This window comes from Lissotriton helveticus, chromosome 7, assembly GCF_964261635.1.
Source record: "Lissotriton helveticus chromosome 7, aLisHel1.1, whole genome shotgun sequence".
Taxonomy (NCBI): Eukaryota; Metazoa; Chordata; class Amphibia; order Caudata; family Salamandridae; genus Lissotriton; species Lissotriton helveticus.
In genome coordinates, this window is record NC_136068.1 from 382,191,006 (window position 1) to 382,211,571 (window position 20,566).

The 20,566-nt window shown below is 42.3% G+C and overlaps 2 protein-coding genes across 5 annotated transcripts in view; one reads left to right on the top strand and one right to left on the bottom strand.

Moving 5' to 3' along the window:
- The window catches only part of LOC144768495 (protein MTSS 1-like), a 563,908-nt gene that overhangs the window by 447,959 nt on the left and 95,383 nt on the right, over positions 1 to 20,566 (top strand). For all 4 annotated transcript variants that reach the window (XM_078652201.1, XM_078652202.1, XM_078652203.1 and 1 more), the window contains exon 10: positions 9,699 to 9,813. In XM_078652201.1, the coding sequence (XP_078508327.1) occupies positions 9,699 to 9,813 (115 nt within the window). The remainder of the gene's footprint in view (positions 1 to 9,698; positions 9,814 to 20,566) is intronic.
- ERGIC3 (ERGIC and golgi 3) overlaps positions 17,310 to 20,566 on the bottom strand; it is a 476,385-nt gene continuing 473,128 nt past the window's right edge. Inside the window, exon 13 of the mRNA XM_078652206.1 lies at positions 17,310 to 17,537. Coding sequence (XP_078508332.1) covers positions 17,503 to 17,537 — 35 coding nt within the window. The 3' untranslated portion in view covers positions 17,310 to 17,502. The remainder of the gene's footprint in view (positions 17,538 to 20,566) is intronic.

Below are 20,566 nucleotides of genomic sequence, written 5' to 3' on the forward strand. Positions count from 1 at the left end.
CTTTTGCCTTTACTTGGTACTAAAGAGAGGGAAAGATTCAAAGATATTAGTTTAAGGAAGTCCAGTGTGTGACCCATTGCGTATAAAGGGAAATCCATAGATGTCTTGGGCGAATTTGATGCAGTGTTGGATTTTAAAGGGAGCAGAGGGTCCACTGTATATGGGGCTAAAGTTGGATCGTGTCTATTGTGGTAGCTGCAGCAAAGAAAGTTGGAGATAATCATCGATCTCAATAGCCAGGAGCAGGTGTTGTTGAAAGGAGAGTATGTTTCAACTGTTAGTGAATACCCATGGGTGAAAGCATTTCTGGAAAAGTTTAAAGAAAAATGGGAAAACATATCTGTGTATCTCATCAAATCATATAAAAGGCTGGGGCTGTTCCGGTGGTGCACAAAGTGAACCTTGTGCCATTAACCATAAGGAAGAAACTAAACAATTTATTTTATTTATTCATTTATTTAGTTTTATATAGCGCTGGATAGACCCAGAGGTGTGATCAAGGTATCATTGAGGCCATTGAGAGTTCTGAATGGTTGTTCCCCCCCCCATTGTGTTAGCAAGGAAGACCAATGGGACCATGAGGATGTGCATAGACCTAAGGAACCTCAACCCAATATAACTGAAATGTTGGTTTCTCTTAAAGGTGCCAAGGTGTTCACAACTTTAGATATGAAATGCGCTTATTACCAGATTGTGCTTAAACATGAGTCGCGGCATATAACATCGTTTATCATGCCAGAAGGTGCATTTCGTTTTTAACACATGCCTTTTGGGTTGGCTTCAGCTTCCTCTGTTTTTCAGAGAGTTGTGGAGGCACTGTGCAAGTGTATACCCAACGTACAATTTTTCAGGATGACATCCTGATTTTTGGACAAGACATGTCCTCCCATGGCAAGTCATTGGCAATGGTCTTACATGCTTTGACAGATCGAGGTATGACGTTGAGAGCAGATATGTGCAAGTTTGTTGTCAAGTGTGTGGACTATTTGGGCTACAGAATTTTGAGATGAGGGGTAGAGCCAAATGAGTTTAGTGAGGGCAATTGCAGAATTCTCAGCTCTCACTAACAAGGATCAGGTGTGATCGTTTTGCGGGCATGGTTGAATTTTATTCCCATTTTATACCCAAATGTGGAGAGAGAACCTGTAATTTGAGTAATTTGCTCAAGAGAGACGAAATATTTGTGTGGAGTAAGGAGGTAGATCCTGAATTTTTGATAATTAAGAAGGAAGTTGCAGAAGCTATTCCTATGAAGCCTTTTAACTCCAGATTCTTCTATCATTGTTACTGATGCCAGCCAGTATGGTTTAGGGGCGGTGTTGTTGCAAACATGTGAAGGGTGGTTGATTTTGCTTCTCATGCTTTGAAAGCGCTCACTCTTTTATTGAGCGCTAGTCCATGGCCTGTTGGTGGGGAGTTAACCACTTCCGGAATTACTTATGGGGTGTGGAATCACCTATTGGATGGACCATAAGCCCATAATCAGACTCTTTACTACCAAAGGTGCCTGTAATGCCCCGCCACCTAGAGATAATGACAGTTTAGGCTTTCAGACTTTGAGCATCAGTTGGAGTATATTCCAGGGGCGAGCAACATTTGTGCTGATTGTCTTCTTCGCCCTTGAGTGATGTGAATGAAGTTGTGGACATTGATGTTGATGATCTTGGCATGGTTAATGCCATAGCTAGCATTACCAACGGGTGCATTTCAGAAGCTGAGTGGAGATCTGCTTCAGAGTGTGACAGAGATTTGCTGGATATCAGTAATCGGGTTGGCAGAGATTGGCTTAAGGAAAAGTCTTTTGCACTTGTGGACGCTTAGCAATAAGTATTTGCTTAATTGAATAATGTGATTGGTTTGTCGAAAAGAGGAGATACTTAGGTTGTGCCTGATGGGTTATGTGGTAAAGTGCTGGAGTTCTTATGAGGGCTATGTAGGGATGAGGGCAATGAAAATGAGGATTAAAGATACATTTTGGTGGCCGGGTTTGGACAATGAAGTGAAACATTTTGCAAGGGATTGTAAAGCATGTGCCATTAGTGATAAGTCACAAGTTATCATGCCAAGTCTGGTGGAGAGTGTACCTTTTCCTGACGCTGTAGTCCAAATTTGGGATTGACATTATCGGACCCATTAATATGGTGGAGTAGAACTGTAGGTATGGAATTGTGCGGATTGGTTATTTTTCATGTTGGCTTGAAGTAGAATTTTTGAGATCAGCGGATTCTTCTACGTTGGTGGAATTTCTGCAAACTGTTCATTAGAGAAAGGCGTGCCTGATGAGGTTGTGACGTACAATTGTGTACAATTTATATCTTGCGAGTTTGAACCATTTTTATCGCATTGGGGCGTGTAACTCACCAAAACTTAAGTGTACCACCCTCACAGTAATGGCCTTGTTGAGAGGTGCAACGGGGACATCAAGGATAACATTCAATTGTCTATTGCTAGCAGTATGCCATATAAATGAAGGACTTGCTATGGGCAATTTGCGCCACTCCAAATGCTTCTACTGGCGTGCCTCTTTTCACTCTCCTTAAGGGGCGTGAACCTAGGACCAAGCTGGCTGGTCCTTGGACGGGTGTTTCTGTGAAGGAGAGGGATTTAGCTTTTGTAAAAGTGAGACGTGAAATGTCTCAGAGGAGGTTTGTTGATGGTGTGAATCAGGAATGGGTACATACTTCGCACATCAAACCTGGAGATTTAGTCTGAATCTGGCTTTCTGGAATAGGGATAAAAGGTCTATCCAATTTTTCCCAACCCAAGAGAGTCTTTAAGGTCAAGGAATGTGTGGTTATGCTGGAGAACACCAAATGTGGAACAAGGATAGGTGATTACCTCAGTGCAGTGGGAATGTAATTGTGAGTGGTGATGGGGGTGGGGTTGTGTGTGTGCCAGGAGTACGCGTGTCTCGAGGTAATCTGGTATGAGGAGACCTCCCACACAATTTCAGGACGAACTGTAACCTGTTACTATATAACTTTTCAAGTTTTCTGACTACTTACAGTTATTACTTAACAAATTAAATGTTAATTATTTGTGTGTTTTAATTTTATAGCTTTTTTTAATGATTCTTTTGTTTTTAGTCTCTTTTGTGAAATAAGTATAAGTGGAAGATGTGTTGAAACTAACCAATGGTAGAGTGAGTCATCTTGCTGTTTTATGTATATATCTTTTATGCATTTAATACTTAGCTGTGTAATAAGTATAAGAGAGAAGAAGTGTTGGGACTGGATTCTGACACTAGAATCCATCCCTGTTCTTCTTGGAATGTTATGGTTATAAGTGACGGCAGTTGTCGCTGTTTGCTCTACCCGATCGGTCATGTTACTTGTACTTGCCTGGACCCGAATTAAAGAAGCGGATTCATATCTCGTTTTTTGTGGAATTTCACTTTCCTTTTGGACTCATTTACTCAGATGCTGGCCTGTAGCCCAGACCCCTTTACCAGAATTCTAGTCTGCAACGCGCACCAGTGGTTTTCACTTATTTTGGTAGGTATAACAAGATGAACAGAATTTCAGAACAATATTCCCCATCTTGACCCACATTAATTCTGTTACCCCAAATAATAGTGTCTTTGGGGCCTTGGTCAACCAAATGAATTACTCAGAGTTGCAATTCTATATTTGAGTAGATGACTAAATCATTAGGGTCTGTCCTACTGCATCACTGGAAATAGATTGCACCTAATTGTGGATCCGTCAACTCACTGAAATGTGCAGTCAACCATTCAATGTATGGCATCATATGTAGCAGGTACCATCACAGCAATGATTCAGGGCAGTAAGCAGTAGCAAGCTCTACTCACAAATCAGTGGTACTTCAAGTTGGATCCAAAGAGCTCTAGGCATATGTGGACAGGGGCATTCTGCACTCCGATGGTGCGGTTGCCAAGATCTGTGATGCGTAAATAGTTGCAGCATATATTATCCCATTGGTTTATGAAAAGATGGTTGCGTCTTCTGGATAAGTGTCTTTGTATTTCTTTCCATCTTACAGAATGAGAGCGTTGAATTATTTACCCCTCCCCCTTTTCAAGTTTTGTCTGTGCAGCGCTTGCGCTGTGCTTTTGAAATCAGTTGTATATAGTATATTTCTTAAAAGGATTTACATCCCACCCTCACTTTCCATTGGTTGGTGTACTTGCCACCTACTTTTCCTCTATTTCTATTGGTTTTAGCATAAAAATTTTTTTCCTCTTGTGGGTTATCCGTTTCCCGTGGTCCAAGTACTATTTCCATCCACTTTGGTGGAACTTCTTTCTTATGAGCAAGCTTGTCAGCACCCAAGCTTGCTTCATTTTGCGTCCTACTTTAAATCATGTGAGCTTGGTCAATTGTTCAGTACAACGCTATTCTAGGTGACAGACATTCTGCCTCTGTTTCTCCCTTGTAATCAAAACGCAGCTTTGTAGAGTCTGTGCTTGAATGCCAACCCATAAATTATGTACAGTGTAATCCTTCAGCATAGCTCACATCGGCCCCTCTAAGCTTACATTGGGATCATGAGCACAAACCCTATTATCATTCTCATCATCACACACCGCAGCCTTGTAGAACCAACCATCTGCTTGCACCCTGAGGGGTTTTATTGCATTTCCTGACTTCTTGAGGTTTTATTAACTTGGCGAAGTTTGATCTCTCTTCAGGTGCTTCAGACACATAGGGAACAGTTGAGGACTAACTTCACATAGAGTAAAATAATAGAAGTCTATACATGTATTGCAGCCTTACATAAAACTTCCCCAATAGATAATATACAATTATCGATCAAATAGGGGTTAAAATACAATTTCACATTTAAAAATAAATGTGATTGCTAAACAAAAGATACAAATTTGGGTCCAAAGTTCAGGGACCCTAATTTGTTATGTTAAAGCCAGGGAATAGATACCGATTGGCCAACTGCAGTGACATCCTGGAGGGCTGTGGTGTAGTGCAGGAGTTCTGTGGTGGACCATAGCCTCCTCCAATACAACAGTGGGGGGAGTCTGGCTTTGTCCTGGAGGTTTCGTAAGCCCAGATCCCTAAAAATTGGGATCAAGGGCGTGCTCAGAGGAAGAGAAGCCAAATTCTGTAGAAACTTATTTTCGACAGTAGTTAGTATTGTAAGATTAGAATGACCCCCTAATTCAACCCCATATACGGCTAACCATAAAGCCCTAGCTTCAAATATTTGGAAAGCAGGCCGAATAAGTTTAGAATGAGAGGCTTTATATTCTTTGTAGATTGTGCCTGTTATTTGCTTAAGTTTCAAAACTGCTTTGGTAAGATGCAACATATTAACCCTCTAAGCATACTACTCGGTCTCCAGAGGCAAGTCTGACCAGCTCCAGCATTGTTTCTATTTTGATTTCCCTCCTCGTTGATGTAGGATTTTTAGGGTTCTTTGTGCTATAACTTCAGCTTTTTAACAATGTAAACATCTTGTTGGCTGTGCTCTGGCAGCTCAGACTCTTGCACCTTTAAATTACAATTTGCCAGCGTAGCCCACGTAAAATCAGATTACAAAAGCAAGACTTGCCGTTGCATGATGTATGTGTAACTAGAAAGAAGAAATGAGTTTCTGCCCATCATTGATAATTTGCACTGAAATTAAAATACCCATTTCTGCCGAATGTTTCAGTGTCTACCTTGGCACATCAGCTCTTTCATCTTGAAGGCTTCAGCAGATGATCCTATGGACTCCACCAGTGGCTGGTGCGGCATATTCGCCTAAAGGTCCTCTTCTGAACTGAATTGTAGTCCCATGTTATTGGGGCCAAAGTAGTTATTGCTTTTCAGACACCCAGATTTTTTTAGTATCTTAAAGCCGTCTGTACTACACCAAATGGCTTGTACTTTGCTTATTTGTAAGATATTTGTGGCGTGCATCTTAGCTGCCAGCCCGTTCACTTTTGTTATTCCATGAAAGGAAATTAACATTGTAGAGTGATTAATGTGTATAGGACATAAACAAGTGTTTTAACTCTGCGTTTAATGGTCTTCCCTCTCTTGCCAAACGTGGCAGTCTGATTGCTGTGATAAACTATATAGTTACCCTTTTCATATGGACTGTTGGCTCTGAAATTAATTCAGGTTCTACATTTCTTTTATTTATTTCTTATAAACCGATAGATTGCGTTTATTAAAACATAAGTCATAACACTTGAACAGACTTTCATTAACTTATATTGCACAACTATTCACCAAGCTACGATTTACAACAAAAAACACATTTTTATTAATCACGTAGGCAAAACCTAATGCATTTACCAGTGCTTCTTTTATAAGTTGCTCCCGTAAAGGTATTTAATTAGTAACGGAGTGTTGATTTGCCACTGAATGGAAATGTGTCCAAATGTGGGTTGCTTATGAAATTGGCATCTAACATCTGTGTGCGAGTTATGTATCTGTTATACTAGCCAATTCATGACGAGTTGAGAGCAGCTTTTTTGAAATTGCAGTGTGTTCAGGTTGCTAAAATTTGCACAGAAATTTTATGACCTCAAATTTGTAATTTCAGTCCTTTTGAAGAAAAGGAACCTCTCCACTGGAAATCAAGCACAGCTTCTTAGGTTGCAATGGTGATGCATTCTGTATTGACCTTTTATGTTTTTAAAACTATTTATTTGAAAAGCCCAAGCAGGTCCCAGTCATTAAAGGAGACCGCAAAAGACTTGTATGTGATTTCATAGAGTGAGAAACCATTTAATCTAAACGGTTTAAAGAAAATGTACTAGATTAATGAAATTTCTTAGAAACCAAATTATAGAATGTCTTTTCTTCAATATTAGCGTTGTATTCTTATTTTTAAATGTGTAAATGAAATGGTTGCATTCTTACTTACAGAAACCTTTTTGTTGGAGCAAATTATTTCAGTGCTTTACTTTAGGGGGAATTATTTCAGGTTATTTTTGTGTAGGAAACTGGGGTTCTGTTGCAATAACCCCCCCCATGCCCACCCCCCACCCACACACACTTTTGCCAGATTTCTGATGAACTTTGACTTGATAAGCCCCGGGTCCCTGCCAATCAGGTTGCTAGGGCCTGTGTTCTTTCCCGAAACTGTACAATGTTACTCACAATTGGCACCTCTTTGGCCACATGTAAGTCCCTTATAAAAGGTACCATGGGTACCAAGGGCACTGTGACTAGGGAAGGCCTCTGGTATAGGTAAGACACACCTCTACCTGGGTGCACTATGCCACTGGTGAGGGTAAGGTTGCATGAGCACTGTACCCCTACAGTGTCTAAGTTCATTCTTAGACATTGTTACTGAAATCTGGGAAGTTTGGTAGCAAACTTCTCAGCATCATAAACCCACAATGATGTCAGTGTGGGATTTATTATACAATGAACTCAGAGGGCATCTTAGAGATGCCTCCTGAGAAACGACCAGCCTCTGGTGGGTTACCTGACTGGTACACACCAGACTGCCACCACGAGACGTGTCTGGACCCCTAGGGTATGAGCCTTCGCTCCTTGGGCCCATAAACAAAGCCTTTCCTGGGCGGAGGGGTTCACACCACCCTCAGGTCAGCAAAAGCCATCTGTGCCAGGGGAGCTTCAAGGGCCTTGCTGCCTTTGTAAAACGACTCCAATCCTCTCCTGCTATCAGAAGCACGCCCCTTCCTGTCTCACCCCCTTTTAGGTGGGAAAAATGAGAGCAGCCCAGAAGGTGTGCCCACCTCTGCCAACCCCACCCTGCTGGTGGGGGAGGCGGGGTGAAACCCAGTCTTCAGTGCCCGCCATAACTCTCCAATCAGGATTAGGGATTGTGCCCACTCCCCCACATGGGGTGAGCAAACCAAGGGTGTGTAGTCACCCTAAGGTCAGTAGCCCATTGGCTACTGAACTCGAGACCTCTAAAATGCCTCCTAAATACAGTAGCGGTGTTTGAGTGCTGCGTGAGGGATGTCTAAGTGCAGTGTGAGTGTGTGGGATGATCGGTGTCTGAGTGAATGGTGAAAGTGTCTTGTAGGATAAGCCATCTGAGTGCGTAAGGTGAGCAGTGTATGATTGTGCATGATGAGCTGTGTGTGTGAGTTTGGAGGGTGACGGGTGTAGCTGTGGGCAGGGAGATGTGCGAATGGTGTGTAAATACATGATGAATGGTTTGTGAGTGCTGCGTGAATAATTGCAGGGTGAGAGGTGTGAGGGTGCAGAATGATCAGTGTTTTAGTGCAGGATGATAGAGCACTGCATTAGTGAATGGTTTGGTGTGTGAGTGCAGGGTGAGAGCTGTGTGAGTAGCATTTGAGTACAGGGCAAGTGGTATTTGAGTGCTGTGTGAGTGGTGTTCGAGTGCAGTGTGAGTGTTATGTGAGTGCATAATGAGCTGTGTCTGAGTGCGGGTTTAGCATGCAATGCATGTGTATGGTGGTGGAGTGGTGTCTTGAGTGCAGGGTGATCAGTGTGCAGGGTGAGAAGCGTCAGTGTGAAGGGTCAACGGTGGTTAGTAGAGGGTGAACTGTGTATAGTGAGCTTTGTGTGTGTTTGTATTTGTGAGCAGCATGTCTGTGCATGGACAGTGATGTATATGAGTGCAGGATGTGGCCTGTGTCTGTGAGTACAGAGTGAATAGTATGTCCTTGGTGAGTCTTTTTGTACAGGGTAAGCAGTAGATGAGTGTAGTGGGAGTGCGGCTGAATGCTGTGTGAGTGAAGGATGTGAGAGTTGTCTGACTGCAGCACAAGTGTTGTTTGAGTTGTGGCGACTGTAGAGTGTGTGTTGTGAAAGTGCAAGAAATGTGGTCTGTAACTACTGGCTAAGTTTGGGTGAGTAGTGGTCTGAGTCCTGCTTGGACAGTGTGTGTGCGTGTGTGTAGGGTGAGTGGTGTGTGTGCGCAGAGGGAGCAGTATGGGAGTAAAGGCTGAGAGGTGTGAGAGTTCAGGGTGAGAGGTATTTGATGAGTATGTGCAGGGTGAGAGGTTTCTTGATCGCTGGGTGAGCGATGTCTAAGAGAAGGTTGAGAAATGTCAAGGTTCATGGTTGGAATTTGTGTGAACAGACGGTGGGTGCCGAATGAGTGTTGTGTGAGTAGAGGTTGTGAAGTGTTTCACTGTAATATGAAACTTGTGTATGTGTAGATGGTGAGGAGTATGCAAGGGGAGCATTGCATGCATGAGGGCGGGGTGAGTGGTGCGTGAGGGCAGTGAGAGAGGTGTGTGTCGAAGGTGGATAAGTGAAGGGTGAGCTGTCACTAAGTGGTGTTTTGATGGTTTGTGTCTGCATGGTGTGGTAGGTCAATGTTGGTTGAGTGGTGGGTGTTTATAGAGTGTGCAGTGTAAGAGAGAGAATGATAGGTAGTTTATAAGTGCATGGTGAGTAGTATGTTTGTATAAGTGGCGGGATGAGAGGTGTGCCCATGTGAAAGCAGTGTGTTATGTGCTTTTATGAGCTCATGGTGTAGCACATTAAAACCAGACTTTTTAGCATCGCATATACTTGTTGTTTTAATGGTAACAAAACCTATTAATAGATGGCACCCATGTATGCATGGTAGCCATATTTTAAGGTGGTTTTTAAAGAGGAAATCTGTCTAAGAAACCGTGAGCACAGCCAATAGGTTTGCCTCCTGTGTCAAGAACCAGACCTGTAGGCTGTGCTAGTGCTTATTTAAGATTATTACATTGTTAGACATTTGAGGTGTGTATTCAGTCTTTTTCTTATGTACACCCTCTGTTTCTTATTTCCCTCTGTTTCTTTTGACAGCAATTACCAGCATACCTCAATGAGGCATGTTCCATCAATGGACTCCATCTCCAGCTCCCTTGAAGGACTTCATATGAAATCATCTTCCTCGTCAATAACAGATAGTATCTACCAGGTATGGAGGTGCCGAGTGCCATTACTTACTGTAGATAAATGTTTTTGATGCTTAAATATACAGACCAATACAATTAACTCATTATGGTTGTTTATTCTGCACTTGTAAAGAAAGGTAATAGCCATAATGAGAGAAAGAAATACAAGCACGATCATTCCGTTGCTAATATTTCTGCACTAGATACACAGAGATGTAGCCTGAAGGACATTTTGAGAAAACATCATACAGCCAAACGTAAAATAAGTGCATGGTGTGCATTAATTACACATATACAAATTTCACATAGATAGATACAATTTTTTGAAAGGAAGCAACATGAATCTCCTCGATACAGGGCTGCCATGCACAGGCATTTAAAGAGCCAGTCAAAAAGTCTCTCAACCAGCCATACCCTTTAAACGATATCAAATCTGTTTGCACAAACAACATACCATATTGCAAAATGTACAACCCCTGATATTTCATATATACTAATTAGATATGACTGAAAGTCAGTTTTGGGGCACAAAGCATGAAATGCCAACATACTGTGCACAAAGTACTATCAGACAGTGAGATGTAAAAACTGATGTACTAGAACACCTCATGAGCATAATAGCACAATAATAAAAAATGTATTTATTATTGAGCTCTTAAAAAAAAAGGATCTATATACTTCATAAATGAGGGTACAGAAAGCTTGCTGTTTTGATTAACCATTCCATAGCTTTAGACACAGGAGATTACCCCACAGTTCTGGAGCAGATGATACATTACAATGGTTTTGATTAAAAAAAAAAAAAAAAAGATTATGGTGGGTCAAAATGTGTTCTTAGATTTCTAATATTTGAAGACCTAATTTTGCAGCCCCACGTTGTTCCTCATTATCGCTCAGTGTTTAAATACGTACTTGTGCCCGCTTTGTGATCCCTAGAAAGATTTCCAGATGTCTGTTCTTTCCTGCATCTCGGCTACCAAAAATTATGAGGTTTTCTCTCAACCATCTGCCTGAAAGAGAGCTACAGCAGTTGGTTTTTCTGATATCCAAATAAGGGGACATTTTAGTTTTTTTCCAGTTGAACAACTCTAAAACTGAGGCCTTATTTTTGGGACTAATGGGAGGTCATCCCTTCAGAGTTTAAGAACTTAGTAGTAGTGTCTGTTGCTTGAATATCGTTGGGACCCATGTTAGTAGAGTGATTAAAACACGTTTTTTTTATAAACACATTTTTATTGATTTTAACAAGAATACCAGCCAGTCACCCAGGTTCTATGATAGCAAAGGAATGCGTACAATGGTCTGGTCAATCCAAAGGACAAGTGCATACATGTCAAAGGACAGCATGTGGAAAATCCCCTGCTAAACTAAACAAAGCCCCCAACCACTTCCCCCAAACCCTGCGGTACATCTTGGGGCAGCCACGAGGTGCATACATTGTTTTCTCTTGTGCGGCGCACCAGTCAACCCCCGCCCGCCTTTTCCCGGCAGTGGGAGGATCAGGACTTTTCCAAGCGGAGGCTATGTCCCTCTTCGCCACCACCATTGCTGTAGTGTAAAAAAAAATTTCATGTCTGGACCCATCCAGCCCTTCTGTGATGCCCAGGATCGCATGCTTCGGATCGTGCGGAATCTCCCACCCCAACACCTCGATGAGCTCCTCCTCTGTCTCCCCAAAAGCCCGCCAAGCGCGGGCACGACCACACCACATGGAAAAAATCGGCCGGCTCATGGCCACACCTCACACAAGTGGGAGACGACCAGAACCCCGCACGGTGCAGACGTGCCCGTGTCAAATAGGCAGCATGCAAGAAGTAGAGCTGTATCATGCGCAGTCTGGTTGAGGCCGTGACTGTCCTGGGCGCCATAAGGGCGTCACGCCAGTCTTCTTCTTCCAGGGAGCCCACCCATTCCTCCCACTAGTTCTGCAGCCGCTCAAGTGAGTTGGGGGTATTGTTAATGAGTGTCCGGTAGATGCGGGAGACGCCCCCCCTTCCCAGGTCCCCCAACATGATCTGAGCCTCGGGCGGGCTGTGGTCCGGGAGACGAGTGCCAGTCGTGAGGTGCACCTGAAGGGCGTGACGCAGCTGCAAATATCTGTAAAACTGTGAGTGGTGTAAGGAGTATCTTCCCTGGAGATCCTGAAAGGAGCGCATATGATCACCCACTCAAATGTCCCCCAGCTGTGAGATACCTATCTGGTCCCATGCCCGGAAGCCCTGTAGCCCGTTGACTTCCCTGAGCCAGTTCCTGTGCCACAAGGGTGTACATTGGGTCAGAGTGCGGGTCCATTTGGTGTGGCGGAACGCAGCCTGCAAAGCCAGGAACGCTGAGCGAGTCATGTCAGGCAGACGAGACGGGCGCCCCATACATCATTGATTGGAGGTTGGACATGCCCAATTCACTAAGTTAATGCAGCCACGCCACCATCTCAGGCCAGCACACCCGCCAGCAGGCCAGCAAGAGGCGATTCACCCGCAGGACGGAACTCCGCCGTCGGATCCCGGCTGCCAGGTAAGCAGCCGGGTGCCCGGCTCCCTAGGGGGCAACAAAATGTGGGTAAGTGGCTCTCTTCTTGGCCGGAGGACGAGCGAATGGTGGAGGGGTCCAGGAGTGCACTCAAGGTGCGACCGCCATCTTCGCTCGCAGACTCTGCCCGTGATTAAAACTCATTTATAGTGAAAGAAACTTGCACCGATTCTTACACACTATCAGAAAAATGCGTAATAATACCTATCAATAGTAATAGGTGTAGCACTAAACCCATGGTTGAACTCCTGCAATGCTCTTTACAGTGGCCTTTCTAACACCCTTTATGCCCTGTTCTAAAGCCTACAGAGTATGGCATAAAGACCATTACAGAACTAACCAAAAGAGTTCATATTTTGGTTGAATTTAAGTAAGCCCACTGGCAGCTTGTGCCCAGGGCTTACATTACACCTACATCACGTTAAATGTTTAAATCTACTATCTCTAAGTTACCTTGCAGCGAAGATCACTCTTTACAGGACTAGCCTGTACCATTACAGCAAAATTTAGACTTGTTGAAGACTCAAAAAGGTGAACGTTCTTTGGGGTGGATGCTCCTTTTTGTCACAATTCCTCTTGATTTGGAGTTTATTACCTCTACATCAGGGCCTCCACCTCACTTTCACATTTCGGGAAATAGCCAAGGACTTTCTTGTTTGTCTAGGCAGCTTTATTAAGACTGGCTCCATGAAACCTGAATATGTAGTGTACGCTTTATAAATGCAGTCAGCTAGTGAGCGCAAGTAGTCTTACCTACGCTTGTAACAGCAGAGCAGCAGGGCATTACAATACTCTGTTGCTTTATCTGGCAGTCAATTGAACTCTCATTGTAAGATACAGGCACCTTAGGTGGGTGTTCGTTCTATGCCCCGGAAGGCGAAATAAAGTCTAGGAGTAAAACAGCATTGGAGTGTAATGGCAACATATGAAAGAAAGTAGAACTGCATGGTGATTTGTTTAACTTGGGTGGTCTTTACCAATTTTTGATGGAGGGAGGACTGTTTTTAGGTCGAGCCTCGATAGCGCTTGCGCTGTCTCCAAGGTCTGTTGTATCTCTTCTATGGGCATTTGGCTCACCCACCAATTGCATTGGTTATCTGTGTCATTTAGAAATGCTGGCATGTTATTGGTGCATTTGTCTAAATGCCCCTCCTTCGTGTGCTTAGCTCCCTTCCTGGCGATTTCACGAAGAGAACCCTTTGTTTGGCCATCACACTGTACAGAGTGTGATGGCCCCACCTCCCTTCTGGGCATTGCAAGACATGCTGACGGAGGCAGTGCCTGTTTTTGTTTTATTTTTTATAGAGCAGAGACAGATTTATAAACACCAGCTTGTTGCAGATGACCAAAGCAATGTAAAGTGGTCTTACCCGTACACCTTTTTTTTTTATAGAGGCCATATAGTTTTCCAATACATTTGAGTGAATGGCGAAAGCGCTCAAGAACGGCTTACAAATGTTAGTTTGTACTGCAGATCAGGGAGAAAGTGCGCATGTTAACAAATGCTCTGTTAGAAGATGGGTCTGACGATTTGGGGTTTATTTATAGAACAGTTGATAGGGAAAAGGGAATACAACTGAGGATGTGTATGAGGAAGCTATGAAATGTCTGGATATACATTTTGAGAAAAGTATGAATGCACTTGGAGATGTGCAAGTTTTCTACTAGGCTTCAAAATTGTGTGAACGAATTTGCCTCTCTGTGTAACAGTTTAGAGGGAGTTGGCTGATTTAAGCCACATAGCAGTTATTCTTAATCAACTAATCATACAGTGCTTTGATAAGTGAATGCAAGAAACTGTAGTAGAGCAAAAGTACGAAATATACTATTAGTAAATTAACTGAAAATCCAATGCCTTATATGGTTATGATGGCAATAAGGGAAAAGAAAGTTGGGAGCGTTGTGTGTGTTAAAAAAATGAAGTAGTGATGAAAAGAGAATTGGTGTCAAGAATGGTGAAGCTTAAACATGACAAATGAAGGCTGGAAAAGGGGTGGCAGACTGTTATACATGAGGAAGTTGCACTTCGTTGTCTATAGAAACAGGTTTTGGCATGTGATCAAAAGTAAGGTAGAAGATGGCATCAATGCTAAGGCTATAGGGAGAAATCGGGGTTGTGTTTTGTGGTTGAAACAGAGGGTAGGCAACAATTCAGAAGATAGATGAATTTGTACTGAGTATTGGGAACGAGTGAGAGCTATGGCTGGTGTTTGTATAGAGAAACCGTATTGTGAGGTGGTACCATATAGGCAACTTGTGAGGCTCGCATTTGATCAAGTTCTGTGTTAGTACCGTCGTAATCACCGTTTAGTAAAATTGTTGAACAGAAACAAACTTAACAAAAGTAAATTTAAAACTAAATGGCAGCAATGGATGCAGAGTTATTTGAAGAATGATATTAATGTCCTGATTTAGAGGTGATCTTGCACATGGGTGCAAGCATTTAAGAGATATGGATACAATGTGATGTGTAAAGGCAAAGTAGGTTCGGAGATTAGCTGCATGAAATCATAATCTAGAATTCTACCATTTATGTTAAATATCATACGACGAAGATGCCGGCTTCAGTGGAGTACAACTGAAAGGGGTGTTTCTGAAGGTGGTGAAAAAAGTTTAGTAGAACATATTGGCTATCCACTGTGGTGATCACCTACCTTGCCAGTAATATGTTTTATATGTACTTCAGATGTCTGAGCAAGTGACTTTTTCTGGGTTCGTTTTTCCTACCCAACCTTTGAGATGCTATTAATGCTGGGAAGGTGTGCAGAAAGTACTTCATGAAAATAAATTTGAAATCTGCTTTACAAAAGATTCATTTTCAGATTCACCACAGACGGACATTTTTAATTTTGCAGAGTTGCCAGTTGGGCTAACTTCAGCAGACTCTTTCTTCTAGAGAAAAATGCTGTTTGTTTTAAGGGGCAGGATAACATTGTCTGTTTTCAAGAGGGCATTTCTCTTTTGGGTAAATGCAGGTGTAGCAAAACGAAGACGGCTAATGTTTGTTTTGCATATTACGCAGTGTGGGTCTAACACTTCAAAAGGCGGATTTCATATTGCAAGAAATTCATTGTTTATGTTTCAAGATTCTAAAAACGGCGCGAATCTGAAATCTGGCATGGTTGAAGCTTCTTGAGATTGACTTGCATTCAAAGATAACTAACAATTATGCTCTTCTGAGAGTCTTGCAGAATAATATTAAAAGCTTATGGAATCTTTTAGGATGTTGATTATACTGCTGCATAGGTTAGAAAACTGTAAACCTTCCATAATTAACTGGCCCTCACGAGTGGCAGCCACAACCTCTGAGGCCCTCACTTCTGGCCGGTTGGCCTCACCCCCCCCCCACCCCCTCCCCCCCGGCCATCCCTTCTCCCTCTGCAAAAAACCTTGGCGTCACATTAAGCAACAACCTATCTCCAAAATCCCATGTTGGCTCCGTGATCTCTACCTGTTTCTTCTAACTACGGAAGATCAGTGGGCTACTCACTTGCGAAGCTTTGATACAGTTAGTGTAAGCTATGATTATATCCCATCTAGACTTTGCCAACTCAGTCTATCTTGGTTTGCCACTATTTCTAACTAAACGTCTACAACTGGTGCAGAATCAGGCGGCCAAACTGATTCACCAGCAACCCAGGTGGCAACATGTCACCCCACTTCTGAGGAAGCTTCCCTGGCTCCCTATTCCTCAGCGCTGTGCCTTTAAAGTAGGATGTCTGGTCTTTAAAGCATTACATGGTCAGTGCCCCATATTCATTGAAAACCTTATTCAAAGGTATTTTCTCACACATATCCTACGCTCAACCCACCTTCATCTCCTGGCAACTCCTGCCTTCAAGTTGAACCGACAATGGGGCTGCAGGTTTGCAACTCTGGCACCCAGACTCTGGAACTACTTTCCCTTGGATATTAGATCATGCACTGACCTGCTGAGCTTCAGAAAATCCCGTAAGACATGGTTGCTCACCCAAGCATATAAATAAACTCCATCTGGGCCCGGTTAGTCCTAGATATAGTGCCAAGAAGCCGACTGGTGTACGTGCGCTTTAGAAGAATTTTATAACATAACATCATACAGTGCCTACTTGGTAGCTGGACATTAAAGAATTAATGTGAATTAGAATGTGTGTCTGGTTAGAAAAAATGTAATTATTTGTCTCAATTCTTGGAAAGAATGGTGCGTGTACTGGTGGATGTGGATTAATTTGTGTTAAAAGGGAAGTGGTTAGAATTTCGAAAACTGTTGTTGGTGAAGTTACAGATCTGGACATATTTGTTGAAGGTTTGGGCCTCAGAGAAGAAAGTGAAGGGTTGGTTATCAAAGCGAAAGATGATGACGTAGCTAAATTAGATCTTTACAAGTGCCATAAAAGTTTTGATTGACATTTTTAGAGCAAGGTCGTCAGGACAGGGTTTCCCAGTGAACATGAAATCAAATAATGGAATCCAGTTTATATCGGCGGAGATTACTTTTTTTGTCAAGGTTCACATGATTAGATAATGCAGAGTATACAAGCCTTGAGCTACAGACAAGTATTCACCATGGTTTCCATGCTGTTCCATGGTTTGTGTATCATCTTGCTTTAGCACTCTGATTAATAAAATGCTGAATGCATGAAAAGTGCACCGTAGGAGGATGCACATTTATGTGGAATGTTTGCCTACAGCGGCCTTGCTTAGCTACTAGGCTCTGTTATGTACCTATTGGCAAGACATAAAGCATTGCCTTTTTTGACATTGTTCGGCGTACAGTACTTTTCATTTTAAGCTCCGGAGCGAGTGTCCGCTGCATGGACACATTTTTATTCTGATAAAGACAGTGGTTACCTTTGTGTTCAACACCGTGGTATCGGTCTGTTCTTGTCATCCAAATGTCTTGAAGTATTTCCTGTTATTATGTTTTTCTTAAATTGTTCTTAATCCCTACATTTAGCAATCTCTCCATGCAGCTGCTAGACTCTTGCAATTTAGTTTACCCAGACGTGAATAATAATGAATACCTTTATTGTGAAGCTTCAGAGAGAAAAAAGGAAGACATTTTGGTGGAAACCACTTGCACTTAACTATAATGAAGCCTGCATTACTTTTACTGTTGTTTGAACGTCATTGCAGTGCTGGACTCTCACACTTGTTTCCAAGGATAACCTTCTCTGATATTTTCCCCTCTTCCCTTCCTTTCCTTAGTCCTCTGAAATAGTCATATGACTGGTCAGCCCTGTAGTGAAACAATACTCTCTTTTATTATACAGTTAATTAAAACCGTAACATGCAAACATCATATTGATACTTAATAACATTTAAAAACAAAAACTTGTATACACATTTATAACATCTGGCAATACAAAATAAATGTCAATTCCAAAAGTAGCATTTCAGGTTGATGGCAATATCTTGCAAGTAGCCATTTAGTCCAAAAGGGAAGTGTATAGTATGAAAGACAATGACAAAAGTGTCACAATGCGTATTACTAATAGTTAACTTTCATCAACGTTCATTTGTGCAATAAGAATAGAACTTGTCTGTTTCTTAGTGCTGGGCATTATGCAGTGCAGTTAAAATAATGTTTACAAACTTCCCAGTCCTTGCTAGAATTTGGTCTGAATTATTACTGAAGCACAAATCAAATGCTTCCCTGCAATGTCTCAGTAACTTCTCCCGATAGACTGGGACCAGTAGACGTCGGCAATCGTTGGCAAGATGAGGACAACAACATAGCAGATGTAACCAGGACTCATCTGGATAATTGCAGAGCCACATGTTGGCTGACCATTCCTCCGAGCCCACGGCGGGTTAAAATCATGAATAGGAAGGGCTAACAGCCTGATATAAATAATTTTATTACGAGTCTGTGTTCGGAGAGAGTAATTAAAATATGGTTGAGGTTTTCCCTTGATATACGAGCCATCCAGAGCTGTAATGAGTGTTATTTTGGGAAGCTGAGCAATGTCTCTCTCGAATGACACTAGAGTAATTTGGCTTTTTATAGTTTTTTTTCCATGTTGACAGGGGAATAATTGAATTAGATAAGTTTATGATTTCAATCTTCAGTGTGAAAATGGCCAAGTACAGCTGTCTGTGCCAAGGAGAGAGTTCGTCCGTGAACACTGATTGCAGTTGTTCTTTCATGGATTAAGCTGGTGCACGCAGAGTGTAGATGTAGAATTTAATGAAGTCTCCTAGACAGTGAAAATCTGCACTTGCCAGGCCCAGCTCAAGTCTCAGCCTCGCCCTTCTTGCATGCTGGGGAGATGAAAATGTTTTCTTATAGGCCATTATTTGATAGTTCACAAGAAATGAATCCATTTTACCAGGGAAAGCCAGATGTCCATGAGACACTGCTGGGAGCAGTTTGGCGCTTAGAATCCTTAAGATTAGCTTGGCTGTGCAAATTCTGATTCAAGCGCCTCAGACTATGTGTAACCCCTGCTCCCTTGGGCTGAAGATGTTTGAGATGGGCCTCTAGATTTGCTCTTTCGTTAAACCAAACTCCTAGATAATTATAGCTCATGCAGGTTACTATAGGTAAATCATCTGATCGCCAAGACAGGATTTTCTTTTTTTGATGCTTCCCAAAATCATGACTTTAGTTTTTGACGCATTCATCAGAAGATTGTTTTTTATATTGTATGTGTTAAGGGCAGTGAGCGCGCTTTGTAGACCTGTTTTTGTATGGTCCATAATAATGTCTTCAGCGAGTGGCATGCTCTGTAGTTGTGTCCCTCCAAATATAGGGGCGACCAAAGTTGCACCTGCCAATTCTTTAGGCAAATCGGCGGTATAAAGATTAAAAAGTAGTGGGGCTACTACGCAGCCTTGCTTTAGACAATTATTTGTTGCAATTTTTCCAGATACTGTTGCGGCACTTGTTTTAATCCTCACCCAGGTTTTCTGATGCAGTGACATCAGTGCAGAAAGAAGTGCGGATGGTATCCCCTAGGAATTTAGTTTGTTCCATAGCGTCCCTCGGTTGACTATCGAATGCTGCACTGAAGTCCACAAAACAGCAGAATAGAGGTAGATGATTGGCTAAAGTGGCTCTCCACGACAGGTAGGACAGCGCTATTATATTATCTGTCGGGCCTGTGGTCGCTCTCTACTCGATTGTCAATATCAAAGGCATTCAGATGTGAAGCTAGTGTTCTGCCAATGAATAGATAATTGATTGTAGAGTTATTCCTGTATGTTGGAAGTAGGGCCCATGTCTGATCTTTGCTTTCTTGAGATTATGAGCGGGTGATATAGAACAGGCGTCAAATAAGGCTTGTAGTAGAGCGACCTCTTTAGGTTGTTTATGGTCCTTTCCATTCTTGGCAAGCGATCTAGTATTAAAATCCCCAACTATAAGTGGATTATGATAAGGATCTTTGATGAGAAGTTCTCCAATGATGGCTGCCTGATCATCGAGTGATTGGTTTCTCTGATTCAAAGCTGGATTGACATAACAGTTGAATAATAGCAATCAAAACGGTTTGTAGTGATTTTCTATTCCATTGATAAGTAATACTTGAATTCCAGGTGAGGGAGGTGCAAGTGTGGTTACTTCCAACCTTCTGGAATGCTTGATGTAAACAGAGAGGCCCCCCATTGGCCGCCAAATATTGCGTCTTGAAGCCGGGACATGGATTTCAAAGTACCCGGAAAGAGCTGTAGTAGACGTTGCCCATGTCTCGTGGAGACAGATTATATCGCTGCTTTGAAGGTAATCTAGGGCCGAGTTGTTTTTAATCAATTTCTGAAGGCCAGCCACATTCCAAGAAATGATTAGTGAAACAATAAAGTAGGTATTTTCTATGGCTTCTAATACTATTAATTTCCCTACACCTCCTACTTCTAACTACAGAACGCCTTGTTCCCCACTCCACATATTTGCTTCAACTGCAGCTAATTGTACGGTCAGCATTTTATTTTTAAATTTTAAGTATTTTTCAACCTACAGAATTAAAGTGGATGTCAGTTCACCCCCACCCCGCCCTTGCCGTTTTACAAAATCGTTCCTCATAATTGGATCTTGGGCTGTAAATTGGCAGCTCGGAGTGATTGAATGCTGCTCTGCCATCAAATGTACGTATCAAGCCTCATAGTCAGTCTGATTCAGATACTTGGACCTCCCACCAGAGAAGGACTATGTTTTGCAGGATTATCATTGTAATGCACAGTTTACTGAACGTCATATTTTGTTAGCTTGTTAAGATAAAGGGGGCTAGAGGTCTGGGGTAAAGCTAACGCCAAGAGCTAATCATGGTC